At 50.5% G+C, this 14,253-nt stretch overlaps 1 protein-coding gene across 4 annotated transcripts in view; it reads left to right on the forward strand.

The window, feature by feature from the left end:
• The window catches only part of ENPP6 (ectonucleotide pyrophosphatase/phosphodiesterase 6), a 79,005-nt gene that overhangs the window by 52,640 nt on the left and 12,112 nt on the right, over positions 1-14,253 (forward strand). For all 4 annotated transcript variants that reach the window (XM_068970328.1, XM_068970329.1, XM_068970330.1 and 1 more), the window contains exons 4-6: positions 1,949-2,090; positions 3,945-4,124; positions 6,973-7,110. In XM_068970328.1, coding sequence (XP_068826429.1) covers positions 1,949-2,090; positions 3,945-4,124; positions 6,973-7,110 — 460 coding nt within the window. The remainder of the gene's footprint in view (positions 1-1,948; positions 2,091-3,944; positions 4,125-6,972; positions 7,111-14,253) is intronic.

Raw genomic sequence — 14,253 nt, forward strand, 5'->3', positions numbered from 1 at the left:
AGCAGAATGTTTTCCCATTGGTGCGGGCTGCTGAGTCCTTTCAGGGTGTTGGGTCAGGATGTCGAGTCAGCCCCACCGGGGTCTTAGTGCTGGCTCTGCTTCTCATGAGCTGAGTGATAATGGACAACCATCCTGAACTCTCTGTTTTTGCTATTCATGCCTGATAGGGTTGCTGTAAGGATGAATTCTGATAATGCATAAAAAGCCCTCAACATAGTGCCTGACCCAGAATAGCTATCGTTTATTGAGCACTTGGGGCTTCCCCCCTCTGTGCCTCAGCTGTAAAAAAATCCACCTGCAGTGCAGGAGATTCAGGTTCGATCCCTGGGTTGGGAAGATCCCCTGGAGGAGGGCATGGCAACCCACTCCAGGATTCTTGCCTGGAGACTTCCATGGGCAGAGGAGCCTGGCGGGCTATAGTCCATAGGGTCACAAAGAATTGGACACAACTGAAGCGATCTAGCATGCACACACACATTCAGCACTTACTATGATTATACCTTCAACCGACAGTTACAGAGCTCCTACTGTATGCCAGATTCTAGGCTGAGCTGAGATACAACGGCGAGTGAATGCACCCCAGGGAGAAAGAATCCCGCAGTTAAGAGGAGAGAAGGATACATAAATGGGCGATTAGAGCACAGTGTGAAGAGTCACAACCTGGAGGTGAACCAGGAATGCTGCAGGAGTGCCCGGAAGGACTACCCAGCTGAGCCTGGGCATCCGGACACGCTCCTGGAGGAGGCAGCATCTCCCTGAGACCTGAAGGACGGGCGGGGGTGTTCGTTCGTGCAACCATGCCCTTGAACTACTCTGGGGTTCTTTCTCCTCTGCGGTAGATCGCAAGGCCCAAGGCACTGCAGGTGTTCAGGACACACATCCTCTCATTCTAAGGGTCAGGGAGACCACACCCAGAGAGACCTTGCCGCCTCCCTTGTGTGTTTAGAGTTTTTCGAGATATGAGGCAGTCTGCCAAGAGTATTTGTTATTAATCTTTACATAAAGTCCAAGCAAAGGAGTTAGCCTTCATTGCTTTTCCATTGCTTCCTCTTCTGTCAGTTGCTTGTACTGCTTCACTCGTCATCACCAGCATCCTCACCAATGTAGTTCTGCTCCCCTGCTTTGGGAGGGGTTGGGGCGGGGCAGTCACGGTGGGAAGCCCCTCGCTGTGCAGGGCAGGGAGGGCACATGGCCCCGTGTTTTCTCTCCTCCCTGACTCCCTCAGCCTCCTAGTCCAGTTCGTCTCTCTAGTTCCCACTCGGTCTCAGCCCCGCGTGGAGGCTTACATAGCTATGTTTTCACCACCAGTACTCTGGCCCAGAGGGGGCGTTTAGCCAGCACTGAGTCTTCCTGGGAGGCAGGAAGTGTGGTCAGTGCTAGAATTCACTCTGTGTCCACCCTAGAGCTGAGCCTTCCTGGGTGCCCAGGGAACAAGCATGCTGGGGGTATCTGCTGATGTCAAAGCCTTGAACACAAACCTGTCTGCCTCGCGCAAGGTGGCCTGGTAAAGCTTGCTCTTATCCTTGCCAGTCAGTTACACCTACAGCTACAGTGTTTTCTTTAGAGTCTTCCTCGAAGGCCAGCAGTAATGGGACAGCCGTTACTTGAATGATTGCTCCTCCTTTCTCTAATCTTCCGAAGGCATCGGGAAGGGAGGGGGGGCTTTCAGAACCGTCCCCTGCCTGTGGCCACCTCTTCCAACTCCTGGGTCCTGATGAGCTGAGAGGGGAGGCGACGCAGAAGCACATTCTGTGGCTCTCGCCACCAAGGTGCTCGGGACTGGCAGGTCTAGACGCACTCTTCCTGTCTCTCCCTCAGAGAACCTGCTTGCTTGTTTTAGGGTGTCAGCTGTGCCCGGCCTACAGGCCCGCCCCCACCGGGGCCGCAGGTCGGGAGGGGAGAAGGCTGGGGGGCGTCTCTCAGCCACACGTCTCTCCCTGCCCCCCAGGAGTGGCCAGGCGGACCTCGCAGCCATCTACTATGAGCGTGTCGATGTGGAAGGCCACCATTACGGGCCCTCGTCGGCACAGAGGAAAGACGCCGTGAAGGCCGTGGACACCGTGATGGCGTACGTGACCAAGTGGATCCAGGTGACCGGAAACCCGGCCCACGGACTAACCGCCCTCTGTCCCTCTCCTGTCTCCTGGACTGTCCCAGCCCTCGGCATCGCCCTTCTTACTCTGAGAGCTGACTGGGCCAGCTTGAGGGACTGGGGGTGGCGGTGGGGGGGGGGTAGGTTCTCTTTTTCTTCATACAGTTAAAGTCGCTCAGTCGTGTCCAGCTCTTTGCAACCCCATGGACTATACCGTCCCTGGAACTCTCCAGGTGAGAATACTGAGAATACTTCTCCAGGGGATCTTCCCAACCCAGGGATCGAACCCAGGTCTCCCACATTGCAGGCAGATTCTTCACCAGCTGAGCCCCCAGGGAAGCTTTTCTTCATATAGCATCTCCCAAACACTGCAAGATCCCCTGTGAACAGCCCGGCCAGTGGTGCTGAAGTGACCTGATCTGCATGGCCGCCTGGCTCAGCGGGTGGGATGGGCCGATGCTTTACCCCAGGCCTATCAGTCCGGTCACCAGGTCGCCATGGGCATCGAAACCAGGCCTGGGTTCTCTCCCTGATCCTGCCACACCCTTAACTGAATGACTTTAAGCAAAGTATTATTTCTTAATTTTGTTTTTTTATGGCAGTATAGTTGGTTTGAAATGTGCTAATTTCAGGTGTACAGCAAAGCAATTCAGTTACACACACACACACACACACACACACACACACACACACATATATATGGTTCTTTTTCATTATAGGCTATTAAAACGTATTGAATATAGTCCCTTGTATTTTTACAGTATTCCCAGGTGGCCCAGTGGTAAAGCATACACCTGCCAAACAGGAGCCTCAGGAGACTCAGTTTCGATCTCTGAGTCAGGAAGATCCCCTGGAGGAGGGCATGGCAACCCACTCCAGTATTCTTGCCTGGAGAATCCCATGGACAGAGGAGCCTGGTGGGCCACAGTCCATGGGTTTGCAAAGAGTTGGACAGGACTTAGTGACTAAACCACCACCACCACCACCACCTTAAGTTCACTTTATATACAGTAGTGTATATGTTAATTCCAACCTCCTAATTTATCCTTCTCCTTCCACTTTCCCCTTTGGTAGCCATAAGTTTGATTTCTATGCCCATGAGTCTAATTCTGTTTTGTAAATAATTTCATTTGAAACATTTTTTTAAGATTCCACATAAAACTGATATCATATGATATTTTACTTTCTCTGTCTGACTTAAAGTATTAATTTTTAAAATTTTCCTGGGCTTAATTTTTCAAATGTGTGTAAAATGGGCAAGTGATAGTCGTCATATTTCCCACATGAGTATGTTGCAAGCCCCAAAGAGGATGAAAACCGACTGGCTACCTTAAAAACCTGGGGCCTGTATATATCAGGTTCAGCATGGGCTCCTGGGCTTCCCTCCCCAAAGTCCTTCTGCCACGATTTTGAGCCGTGTTGCATTAAGGCAGACAATTAGATGATTAAATTCAGAACTGAGGATGAACTCTTTCTCGTAAAGCCCGTAAGTTAAGTAAGGACTTTGGGAAGGTCAGGTACACACTGCTATATTTAAAGCGGATAACCAACAAAATCCTACTGTATAGCATAGGGAACTCTGCTCAGTGTTATGTGGCAGCCTGGAAGGGAGAGGAGTTTGGGGGTATAGAGTGGATACATGTATATGTACGGCTGAGTCCCTTCACTGTTCACCTGAAACCATCATAACATTGTTAATTGGCTATACCCCAGTACAAAATGAATGTTTTTGGTGTGAAAAAATTAAGTTAAAAAGAAAATGAAAACACCTCTTTGCAAGACAGCCACTGTTGAGACGGCCCTTCTGTGATGCCGTCCTGACCGCCTCTCCTGCCCCCCACCTACCCCCAAGGAACGGGAGCTGCAGGACGACCTTAACGTCATCATCTTCTCAGATCACGGGATGACTGACATTTCCTGGATAGACAAAGTGATTGAGCTGGATAACTACATCAGCCTCCGTGACCTGCAGCAGCTGAAGGGGCGAGGGCCCGTTGTGAGCCTGTGGCCAGCCCCCGGGAAGCATTCTGAGGTAAGAAGGGTGGGTGGTGGGCCGAGTCGGAGGGGACGGGGGTGTCTGTGCTGGGTCTTTATCTGTAGTTTCAAGGCAGAAATGCTGGGCAACCCCGGGATGCCAGGACTCTGGAGATAGGTGACCCACGTGGCCCCTCCCTCGCCGGGTGACTTCTTTCCAGCAGTTCATCCTCCCGTGTCTTCTCTTGTCTGAGATGAGCTCGGAACATTAGTGGCTCTGAAGCGAGACGAAGGATGTGCAGTGCTCAGCTTGCCAAGGGCTCAGCCACTAACAGGGCTGCTTTCTTCTTGGGCGACATGCAGCACGTGTCGGGCACAGCGGATGCCCGCACTGTGTGCTCTTCTCTGGAAGAAAGCGGCCAGTCTGGTCTGTTCCCATCAGGGCACGGGGAGAAGGTGACCAGTGAACCTGGGCTGAGGCTGCGTGTGCCATAGGTTGGCCAGGGATGGGACTCCAACCCTCAGCAGCTGAGCGGCTCCCTGACCAGCCTTCCTGCTGCATCTCTGTCCCACCTGGGAGCTGGTAGCATCGTCGCCGCCCTCCTGGGTGGCTCTGAAGCACGAGAAGCTTGCTGGGCCCACGGCAGGGACTGCAGACGGTCACCAAGGGCAGCGACCACCCCTGGAGAGTGCCATTCCCAAAAGGGTGTGGCAGTCCTTGCCCCCCAGGAACTGGGCACCTGGGATGGCAAGACCCCCACTCACCTGTCCCTCCGAACAATACTTCCATCTGAGTGGCTGGCACACCACACTGAGGAGCTAAAGGAGCAAGTGGCACCTCTGGCTGACTGCTTGGCCCTGTGTGGCCTGGTCGTCTCCCAGGGCAGGCCCTGGGGCTTCTGCCCCTCCTGGAGAGAATTGCTGTCTTCCTCCAGGGGTCCCACACCACCTGCAGTCAGGGCACCACCCACAGGGAGCCAGGAATGGGGCTGAGCTGGGCCTGGCACCTCTACCCGTCCTCACGGCAGTGGTGTGGTTGGTGTTGATGGTGCACTGGTGCAGGCTGTGGGTGGGTGGGTGGGGGGGTTGTCTTCCCTTTTGGCCCAGAGAGAGACACCCCTCCCAACCCTGCCTGCTCCCTCCCACCTAAGAGTCTGAGATCTGTCAGTGTGGGGTTGAGGAACACAGTGCCCACAAAGCTGTTCCCCCCAGCCTCATCCCCTCCCCACACAGATGCCCCATGGTCAGCAAGTGCAGGCATTCAACATGTGTGCTCAGCATTCTCGTGAACTCCATAAGTGTGAAACTGGGAAGAATGCTTTCCACACTGGCAGCTCCCACAGTCAATGGCTTCTTGCAAAGAAGTTCTGTTTCGTGGGCACGGAGCACCATCCGTGTCTCCAACTTGGTACCTGGGCCTCAGGATGCCAGAGCATCAGCGGCTCGTGAGCTGGGAAGAGCTTCTCGCTTCCAGTGTGGTGTGTACGTCAGGCAGGTGCAAGCTGCCTAAAGCGGTTGGTGGATTATTCAGGAGCAGGGGCTGTGATTTTGGGTGACAGCTCGCCACATGATGGGCACAAGAGTTTGTGAGACCCCCTGTGTTCCATGGGAGTTTCCACTTAACTAAAATCTTTCTGGGGGTGCACCCTCCTTTCCTTAAGAATTACGGGTTTTCTAATATAGGAAATCATAACTCACAGGGCCATTAGAAACTTTCTACCAAGCAGCCTAAAGACTCATTATTTTTCAGAGTTGAGTGGATAAACTCAATTTTCTATTCAGGTCTACCCAGGAATGAATGCCTGATTTGGCTAAGCACCAAAGAATCAACATCAGCCAGTTGGTTTTAATTTCAGCCATACAGATTTAAGCTGCTGTTAAATACTAAAAATATGTATAGGGTTTACATGTTCGTCAGATCAGCAGTGTAATTACTGGCAAACAGTTACTAGTACTTTATTTGGGGGGGTGGGGGCACATGGCATGTGGGATCCTAGTTCCCAGACCAGGGCTCGAACTCAAGCCCCCTGTACTTAGGAAGAATGGCGCCCTAACCACTGGACTACCAGGGACATCCCTACTAGTTTTTTTAGAATCAGTTGTAGGTAGGACATGCTCTAGGTCTAATCAAAGAATAAATGCACTTCTTTGACCTTGGGGGTATTTAATCCCAGGCAGACCAATTTCCCATTCATATTTTAATTTTGCTATAGTATTTTTGACATCAGTTCAGTTTAGTTCAGTCACTCAGTTGTGTCCGACTCTTTGCGACTCCATGAATCGCAGCACGCCAGGCCTCCCTGACCATCACCATCTCCTGGAGTTCACTCAAACTCATGTCCATCAAGTCAGTGGTGCCATCTAGCCATCTCATCCTCTGTTGTCCCCTTTTCCTCCTGCCCCCAATCTCTCTCAGCATCAGTCTTTTCCAAGGAGTCAACTCTTCGCATGAGGTGGCCAAAGTACTGGAGCTTCAACTTTAGCATCATTCCTTCCAAGGAACACCCAGGGCTGATCTCCTTTAGAATGGACTGGTTGGATCTCCTTGCAGTCCAAGGGACTCTCAAGAGTCTTCTCCAACACCACAGTTCAAAAGCATCAATTCTTTAGCACTCAGCTTTCTTCACAGTCCAACTCTCACATCCATACATGACCACTGGAAAAACCATAGCCTTGACTAGACGGACCTTTGTTGGCAAAGTAATGTCTCTGCTTTTAAATATGCTATCTAGGTTGGTCACAACTTTTCTTCCAAGGAGTAAGCATCTTTTAATTTCATGGCTGCAGTCACCATTTTTGACATAAGTAAGTTTTTATAAGAGGATCCTCTCCACCAGGTCCAATATATGGTCATGCATATGTAAGAAAGAGAATGCAAACCTGGTCCTTCTTGGTTCTCTTTACAGATATATAACAAAGTGAGGCGAGTGGAGCACATGACTGTCTACGAGAAGGAAGACATTCCGAGCAGGTTCTATTACAAGAAAGGGAAGTTTGTCTCCCCTCTGACCCTAGAGGCCGATGAAGGATGGTTCATAACTGAGGTAAACATAAAACACACAACAAGACATCCATGATACAAATCCTATCAAACAGCCAAAGGTAAATAATTACTCACCTTTTCCACTTGAAAATGTTCGTTTTTTCACCCAACTCTCTCATCGGCTGCGTTTATTTCCTTCTTGAGAGAATTGAAAGGCTTGGTCAGATGACTGCAGATGCAAACGGGAGGCTCCGACCCAGAGCCAAGGTTTAGACTTCGTGGCTCCAGACTTGTATTTTAACAAATGGGCCTTAACTCAATTACCCAGGCTTACAATGTAACCTATTCAGTTGAAAGTGGAACAATAACTGAGAACCAAAGCAATTGCTTTAGGGCAGTGAAGAGCCAGGAGAGGCTCCGCTTTGCTTTCACCTTAAAGAGCAGTGACTGGCAAACAAAAGTCCGCAGGCAGGTCCAGGTCTCGGGTTTGCCAGCTTGATTTTACAGAGCTTCTCTTGCCTTCTGAGTCCAAACCCTAATTGCCTGATGCCCTAAAGACCTCAGCAGCCTTCTCCTTGTCTGCCCGGACCCCATGCTCATTAGTCTCTTGCATCAGCTTTGATACCTGGCCAGATGGGAAAGCCCACCCCCAACCCTCTTCCAGGGGAAACTGCAGTCCCGTGTACACTCGGTTCCCAGACAGGGCCTGAGTTCTTGTCGGTATGAATTTGAAGCTGGGCTGCAAACTGATCAGACTACAGGGTAAAAGGGAGTGGCAGATGTTGGCACACAAGGGTCGTTGTACAGTTGAATTTGAGGTTACGCATCTGTAGATTCAAACAACTGCAAATCAAAAATACTCCGGGGGAAAAAGATTCCCGAAAGTTCCAAACAGCAAAGCTTGAATTTGCTGAGTGTTGGTAACTATTTACATCATGTTTCCATTATATTTATAGCTATTTATATCACATTGCATTGCCTGCGGTATCATAAGTAATCCAGAGGTGATTTGAGATACCCAGGAGAAAGGGTGTCCTTATCTGCAAATGCTGTGCCATTTTGTACAAGAGACTTGAGCGTCCATGGAGTTTGGTACCCAAGGGGCTCATGGAAACAGTTCCCTGTGGACACTAAGAGACAATCATATCAGACCTAAGACTGGGGTTTAATCTGCCAGAGTGAGGGCAGGTGGCCATCAGCAGAAATACTGATCAGGCAAATGAATGGACATCTAGGGACTCAGGTATGGAAAACGGGGATTCCCTGATGTGAACTGCAGTTTACAAAGCTGGTTCTGAGCTTCCTAGAAGGCAACTCAAAGAGTAAAGTGCAATGGATATACAGTATATATTACTGTAACTCAAGGTGTATATAACATAAAAACATAAATGTTTCCTTAGAAAATCATGGCAGTCCCCAGTCCCCTTAAGAGAAATTTAGATATCTTTCAGCCAGTTTTTTGTGGTACCTTAGTCTCCTAGACTGAATATCTTAATCATTTTACTATCTTTGAATTTACAGATTTTTTATTTTCAAGATTCACATATGAAAATAATAATCTGATTCTTAGATTTAATAATCTAAGGATTTTAATTCCTAGTTAAAATTTATAATTTTATAATTCATAAATTATAATTTTAAAAGTTATAATTTCTAATTTTAATTTATAATTTCTGATACTTAGATTTAATATTGGGGTTTTACTCTATCTTCTGAAAAATCCTAAAAGAGAGCACTCATTCTTTCCTTGCTTAGATTTTTTTTTTTTCGTCTCCCTGCTGTTTACTAAATTTACTTGACTACAGAGAATCGAAAACGTCGCTCTATGCCCCTGTTGCTGCTCTGTGCCAGGACTATTAATCTACCCCCATTCTTATTTGCAAAGTCTCTCCCCACGTGGTGACAGAACGCTGTGTTTGCTCTGTAGCCTCCGTACCAGTGCCCAGCGAGGGATCTTGGGTTGCATCTGCAGCGGGACAATTTCTCAGCTTTAAAAGCAGCTGCTCTGAGTCTGGGTTTGGCTATCAGAGGAGCTTTTTTTTTCCTTTCTGGCTTAAATATGAAAACAGCTGAGTCAGGACAAATTGATGCTGGTTGGGGCCAATAAAACAGAATCCCATCTTTCCTTCCTTTTCCCCTACAACCACCATCCCATAAACATGTAAGATTTGGTTTCCTTGGCAAAAATGCCCTTCCCATATAAACACCAACTTTTGGCACCAACTTAAGTTCGGCAGGCTCTTAGGCAGATGCTCCGACAGGAAGATACCACTGAGTTCTTTCTGTTTTTTATTTTTTTTTAAATGGCTGCTCGGAGAGCTGTCACTGACAAAGATAAAGGCAGGGAAACAGATTGACTTTGTCACCTGGAATGGCACCATTACCCTGACATTATAAAAGCAAGGCCCCCTGCCCAGTGGCTCCCACGGTTTGTTTTTCATTGTGAGAGTTAATATACAGACTGGATTTCCAACTAGTGCCAGTACCTTCTCTGGCTTCCTCTCCTACAGGGGCAGGAAGCTGAATGTGTTCATTTTCCCAGAAGACTAACCATGAAGTAGCAGAAAAGGAAAAAAAAAAAAAAAACAACCCAGGCCACCTGCCTAGGTTAAGCCCCAGCCAGTCACACCTGCCAAGCTCCTTTCTTCAAGCATGGAAACAGGGCTTCCTAAATGGTGCCTCCACCCCTCTGTCTCTCTAAGACCTGGTCACCATCCTCTGTAAACCCTCTGTTTGCATGTCCTTGTCAGGGGACAATGGTCACACCGTCACTGGAGCTTTTGAGCCATGCATGTGGCCGCACTCACTGAGCCCCAGCCCATGGGGTTTCCCCACAGATCTTTTCACCCACCCAGGCTCTGCATCCATCCCTCCACCAGGGGGCACTTAGTAAGGGGCTGGGCAGGCTTTGTGCAGGTTGCTCCGTCGCGTCCGACTCTTTTTGACCCTTTGGACTGTAGCCCACCAGGTTCCTCTGTCTATGGGGTTCTCCAGGCAAGAATACTGGAGTGAGTTGCCAGTTCCCTCCTCCAGGGGATCTTCCCGACCCTGGGATTGAACCCACGTCTCCTGCGTCTCCTGCATAGCAGGCAGATTCTTCACCCACTGAGCCACTGGAGTTGTCACAATGTCTAGGGTGATCCAAAGACACTCAGGAGGCAGGCCCAGATGCTTCCTGGGATGGAAGCTCCTTGAGGGCAGGTCTGTAGCATCTTAGCCTGGGTTTTCCTCTGTGGAACCTGGTACATGGCAGAGGCTCAGTACCTGTTTGTGGAATACGAAATTAAGAAATGAATTCATAAATAGAGACAGCTGGTTCTTGATTACTTGTTGTTATTGTTCAGTCGCTCAGTCCTGTCCGACTGTTTGCAACCCCATGGACTGCAGCACGCCGGGCTTCCCTGTCCTTCATTACCTCCCAGAGTTTGCTCAAACTCACGTCCATTGAGTCAATGATGCCATCCAACCACCTCATCCTCTGTCATCCCCTTATCCCCTTGCCCTCAATCTTTCCCAGCATCAAGGTCTTTTTGACAAATTGTTTACTTTATAGGCTAATAAATGAGTGACTAAGTACCCAGAGAGGAAAGCTAAGTCAAGCCTTTCAGCTGGACTAATTGTTAGTAGCCCTAGAAGAGATTTCAACAGAGAAAAGGTGTTGAAACCTCCAGTGGCCATTGTCCTGGCCCAGTTAGCCCTCAGCTGGAGTCCAGGGTTGGGCAGACACCTCAGCTGTCCCCGGTCCCGCTCAGCTTCAGGGGCTGATTCCCATGGCCTCTCCTGGACAGTGTCCCCCTCCTGACACCGTGCTCAGAAAGGCGGCCAGAAGCTGGTGAAAGATCGTGAGACGTAGAGCTTCATTGTGGATCCTCCGGACTCTTATCTGCGTGGAGAGAAATGCAGCAAATGCAGGCTTCAGCTTCCAAAAAAAGGCCCATATTGGTCTCCCGAGGAAAGATTTATTTCAAAAACCGGCAAAGGATATGAAATGCCAGGCTCAATTCTCAGGCCTGGGATTGAGCGGCAGTTAGGCCCCGGGCCCAAAATACTTGGGGAAATCAAGACAAGCTGGAGAGCATGGCTCCTGAGTTTTAGCAGCAGCCGGAGTGGTTTCTCATGGGCCTGAGATGCCGGAGGTCCAGGATGCCTGCGTCGGGGGCTGGAAGCTGCTTGCCTTCTGGCAGCGACCAAGGTCATTGCCATAAGCCGTTGGAGGGCACGCGATGCCCTCCTCACCCTCGGCGGGCTTCAGCAAGCACGATCTTGGGGGAAAGAAGTAGAAGGAAGCTCACCCGCTGGGCGCCCTGCTCCAGCTCTCTCTTCTCTGAGGAATTCTGCCGCCTCTGGGCCCTGCTGCTCCTGCTGTTCGGCATTTCCCAATTTCCAGAACGAGGCTGTGCGTGGCAGTGGGCTTGCCAGGGTGAGACCAGGGCCTGGGGCCTAAGACATTAAATTCTGCTTTAGAAAGAGGCGGCCTTCTAAGACGGAGAAACGGTTGGGGGGACTTGTTTTCGCAGCAGGGTAGCAAACAAACATCTGAGGGTCTGTGACCACCGCTCCCAAGGGCTCTGAAGAGTCACCCCAAAAGAAGCCTCTCGAAAGGAGGGTTTAGAACAGTGATGCCACAAAGCCCGAGACATGGCGCTTTGTCACCTAGCTCGATCTTAACCCTGGCAGCAAAACCCCAGAGCCAGCCAAACCGTGCTCCCTTCCACAAGAGTCCCGACTCAGGCCTCTCCCGAGACATCACCGGGTGCCTTTTCCAGCCTGAGATGCTGTGAGCTTATTGCACTGTGGAGGGCAGGGGAAGCTCCTGTTACAACCCTGTCCTAGGGGAATAAGGTCGATTTCATTTGTATTAGGCCCGTTACACACCTTAGACAGGGGTTCAAATGTTACTTACTGATTTTAATTGGACCTGATTTCACCTTTGTTCCCCAGCACCCTAGACATGGGGTGAGAGGCCTCATCCAAAGAGAAGGAGGGGACACTCGGGTCCCTGACCCCACTTCTCAGTAGGAATTACACTTTCAGGGGCTGACACGAGGGATGGCGGTCAAGATGTATAACCGTCAGTGAACCTGGTGCCGGCCAAGGATACTGGAAAAGCCAGTCGGCCGCCATGATTCCTCTTTGGAAAGCACCCCGAGTGAGCGACTCTGAGACTGACTCTGCACCCACAGCGGCTGAAACACAGACTCAGCGTGGCAACCAGCATAAGACGAAGCATTCTCAGGAAAGGACAGATAATCGTTGAACACAGCCCGGGACAAATGCCAGGTGAAAGACTCCCAGCGGTTTCCAGGCCGGAAGGGTCGCCGCCTTACCCACCTGTGAACCCAAACACCCAAAGTGAGACTCGGGATAAATTCAGGGTGCTGTGTGCACAGCCAAGGCTTGGGATCCAGTGGTGTAGACAGCGTGTTTCCAGGGAGAGATGGGAGAGAAGGTCACCCAGGCAGAGCAGGGCTACGCAGACAAGGCCCCCACCAGTGCCTGTGGTCAGGGGACGGAACCCATGGAGGATGGATTTCCACCTCCTCGGCCATCAGGGGAGAAGTCACTTTGGGGTGTGAGGCGAGAGCTGGCATCCAGATGTTTTCAGACCTGGTGACCCTCCTGCCTCCTCAGGAATCATTTTCTCTGTGGCTTAGCTACTGTTTTCTGATCTGCTCCCAGGAAAGATTGAAAGGAGCCGGTAAGAACAGCACATGCTAATATAGTCTCCAAATGCAGCAGTGCGAAGTGAGTAAATGCTGGACAATTCAGCAAAGCAAGTGCCTCAGCCACAGACAGACAGCAGCGACTGCAGACTGTCCAGGCTGCCCTTTGCTTCTCCCCGGCCTTCCATCACTCCTGTCACCCTGACCCTCCTTCCCAGCGCCACCCCCATTTCTGACTGTGCCCCCACCCCACCCCCGACAGCTCAGCTCAGGTCTAGAAAGGAATCCAAAAATGCCGAGTCAAAGAGATGGGTCCCGGCAAGTGCCGAACAAACCTCCTTAACTGGTTTTCTGATCTGGGGGGTAAAGAGTGAAGGCTACTTTGTTGTTGTCGTTAATGCCACGGATGAATGAGACAAAGATCTAGGCTAGAAACCAAAACACTCATCTCACAAGTAATCGCCTGGCTTCCCCAGTTCAGCAAGCTTCTGGCAGGCGTTTGGTGGTGAGCTGGTAGTGGAGAGAGGCATCAAGAATACAAGGCAGGCAGCAAATACTAGAACATACGTCTATAAACACAGTAACAGCCGTTCCTCAGTGTTCCTCCTGGGGAACGGTTTCTGGGTCCTTCCCATCAGAAACAACGAACTAGTTTAGGGGCTCATAAATCGGGGGGAGGTCCTGGCACTGCTATCCACCCCTGTACAGAGGAGGGGTACCGGAAAGTGCTGGACAACAAATGACACTCAGCGAAGGTTTTATTTGACTTGCCAAGGAAGTGTTCATTACAGAGTCACCAACTTGTCCGGGCTTGCCCAGGTCAGTCATATTTTTTTTGGATCCCTGGAACTCCTCAGTCCCGGGCAAACCAAGATGGTTGATCAGCCCCTCTGACTGGCACAGCTTCCTACAGAAACCGCCTCACTCCTTCCAGCATCCTCACGCTGCTTCTTTCTCATGCTCTTCCCACGTGCAGTCACTACACAAGGTCCCCGGGCCTCGCAGGGACTCTCTTCTGTGTCCACACTGCCCCAACTCAGACACACACACACACACACACACACACACACACACACACACACACACTTTTCATCTGGAGGGCACACACACACACACACACACACACACACACACACACACAGACTTTTCATCTGTCGCTAGGTGGCGCTGTATGGTGGTCCCCGGACCTGGGAGGTTTCAGGAGGGATGGAGGCTCCTCAACCCGTAACCTGAGGACACCCCAGCCCGGGGACGTGGGAGGTGTGGACCATCTCACCAGCAGGGTTGCACGTGTGAGGTGTGCATTACACGGCTGCACAGGCCTGCACTGGTGTGATAATGTGGGGGTGGGGCAGTGGGAGGAGACACAGGACCAAGTGAATCAGTAAAAGCCACCAGGAAGGACAAGGGAAAAATTCATCAACTCCCCTTCTTGAGGTTCATTAAGTCATGTAATTAGATTATGTCATGTAATCCACTCAGTCTGATTATGTCACGTAATCCATTCAATCACTTAGCTTCTCACATAACTAGCTAGCCAG

Source organism: Capricornis sumatraensis, chromosome 4 (genome assembly GCF_032405125.1).
Source record: "Capricornis sumatraensis isolate serow.1 chromosome 4, serow.2, whole genome shotgun sequence".
NCBI classification, from domain to species: Eukaryota; Metazoa; Chordata; class Mammalia; order Artiodactyla; family Bovidae; genus Capricornis; species Capricornis sumatraensis.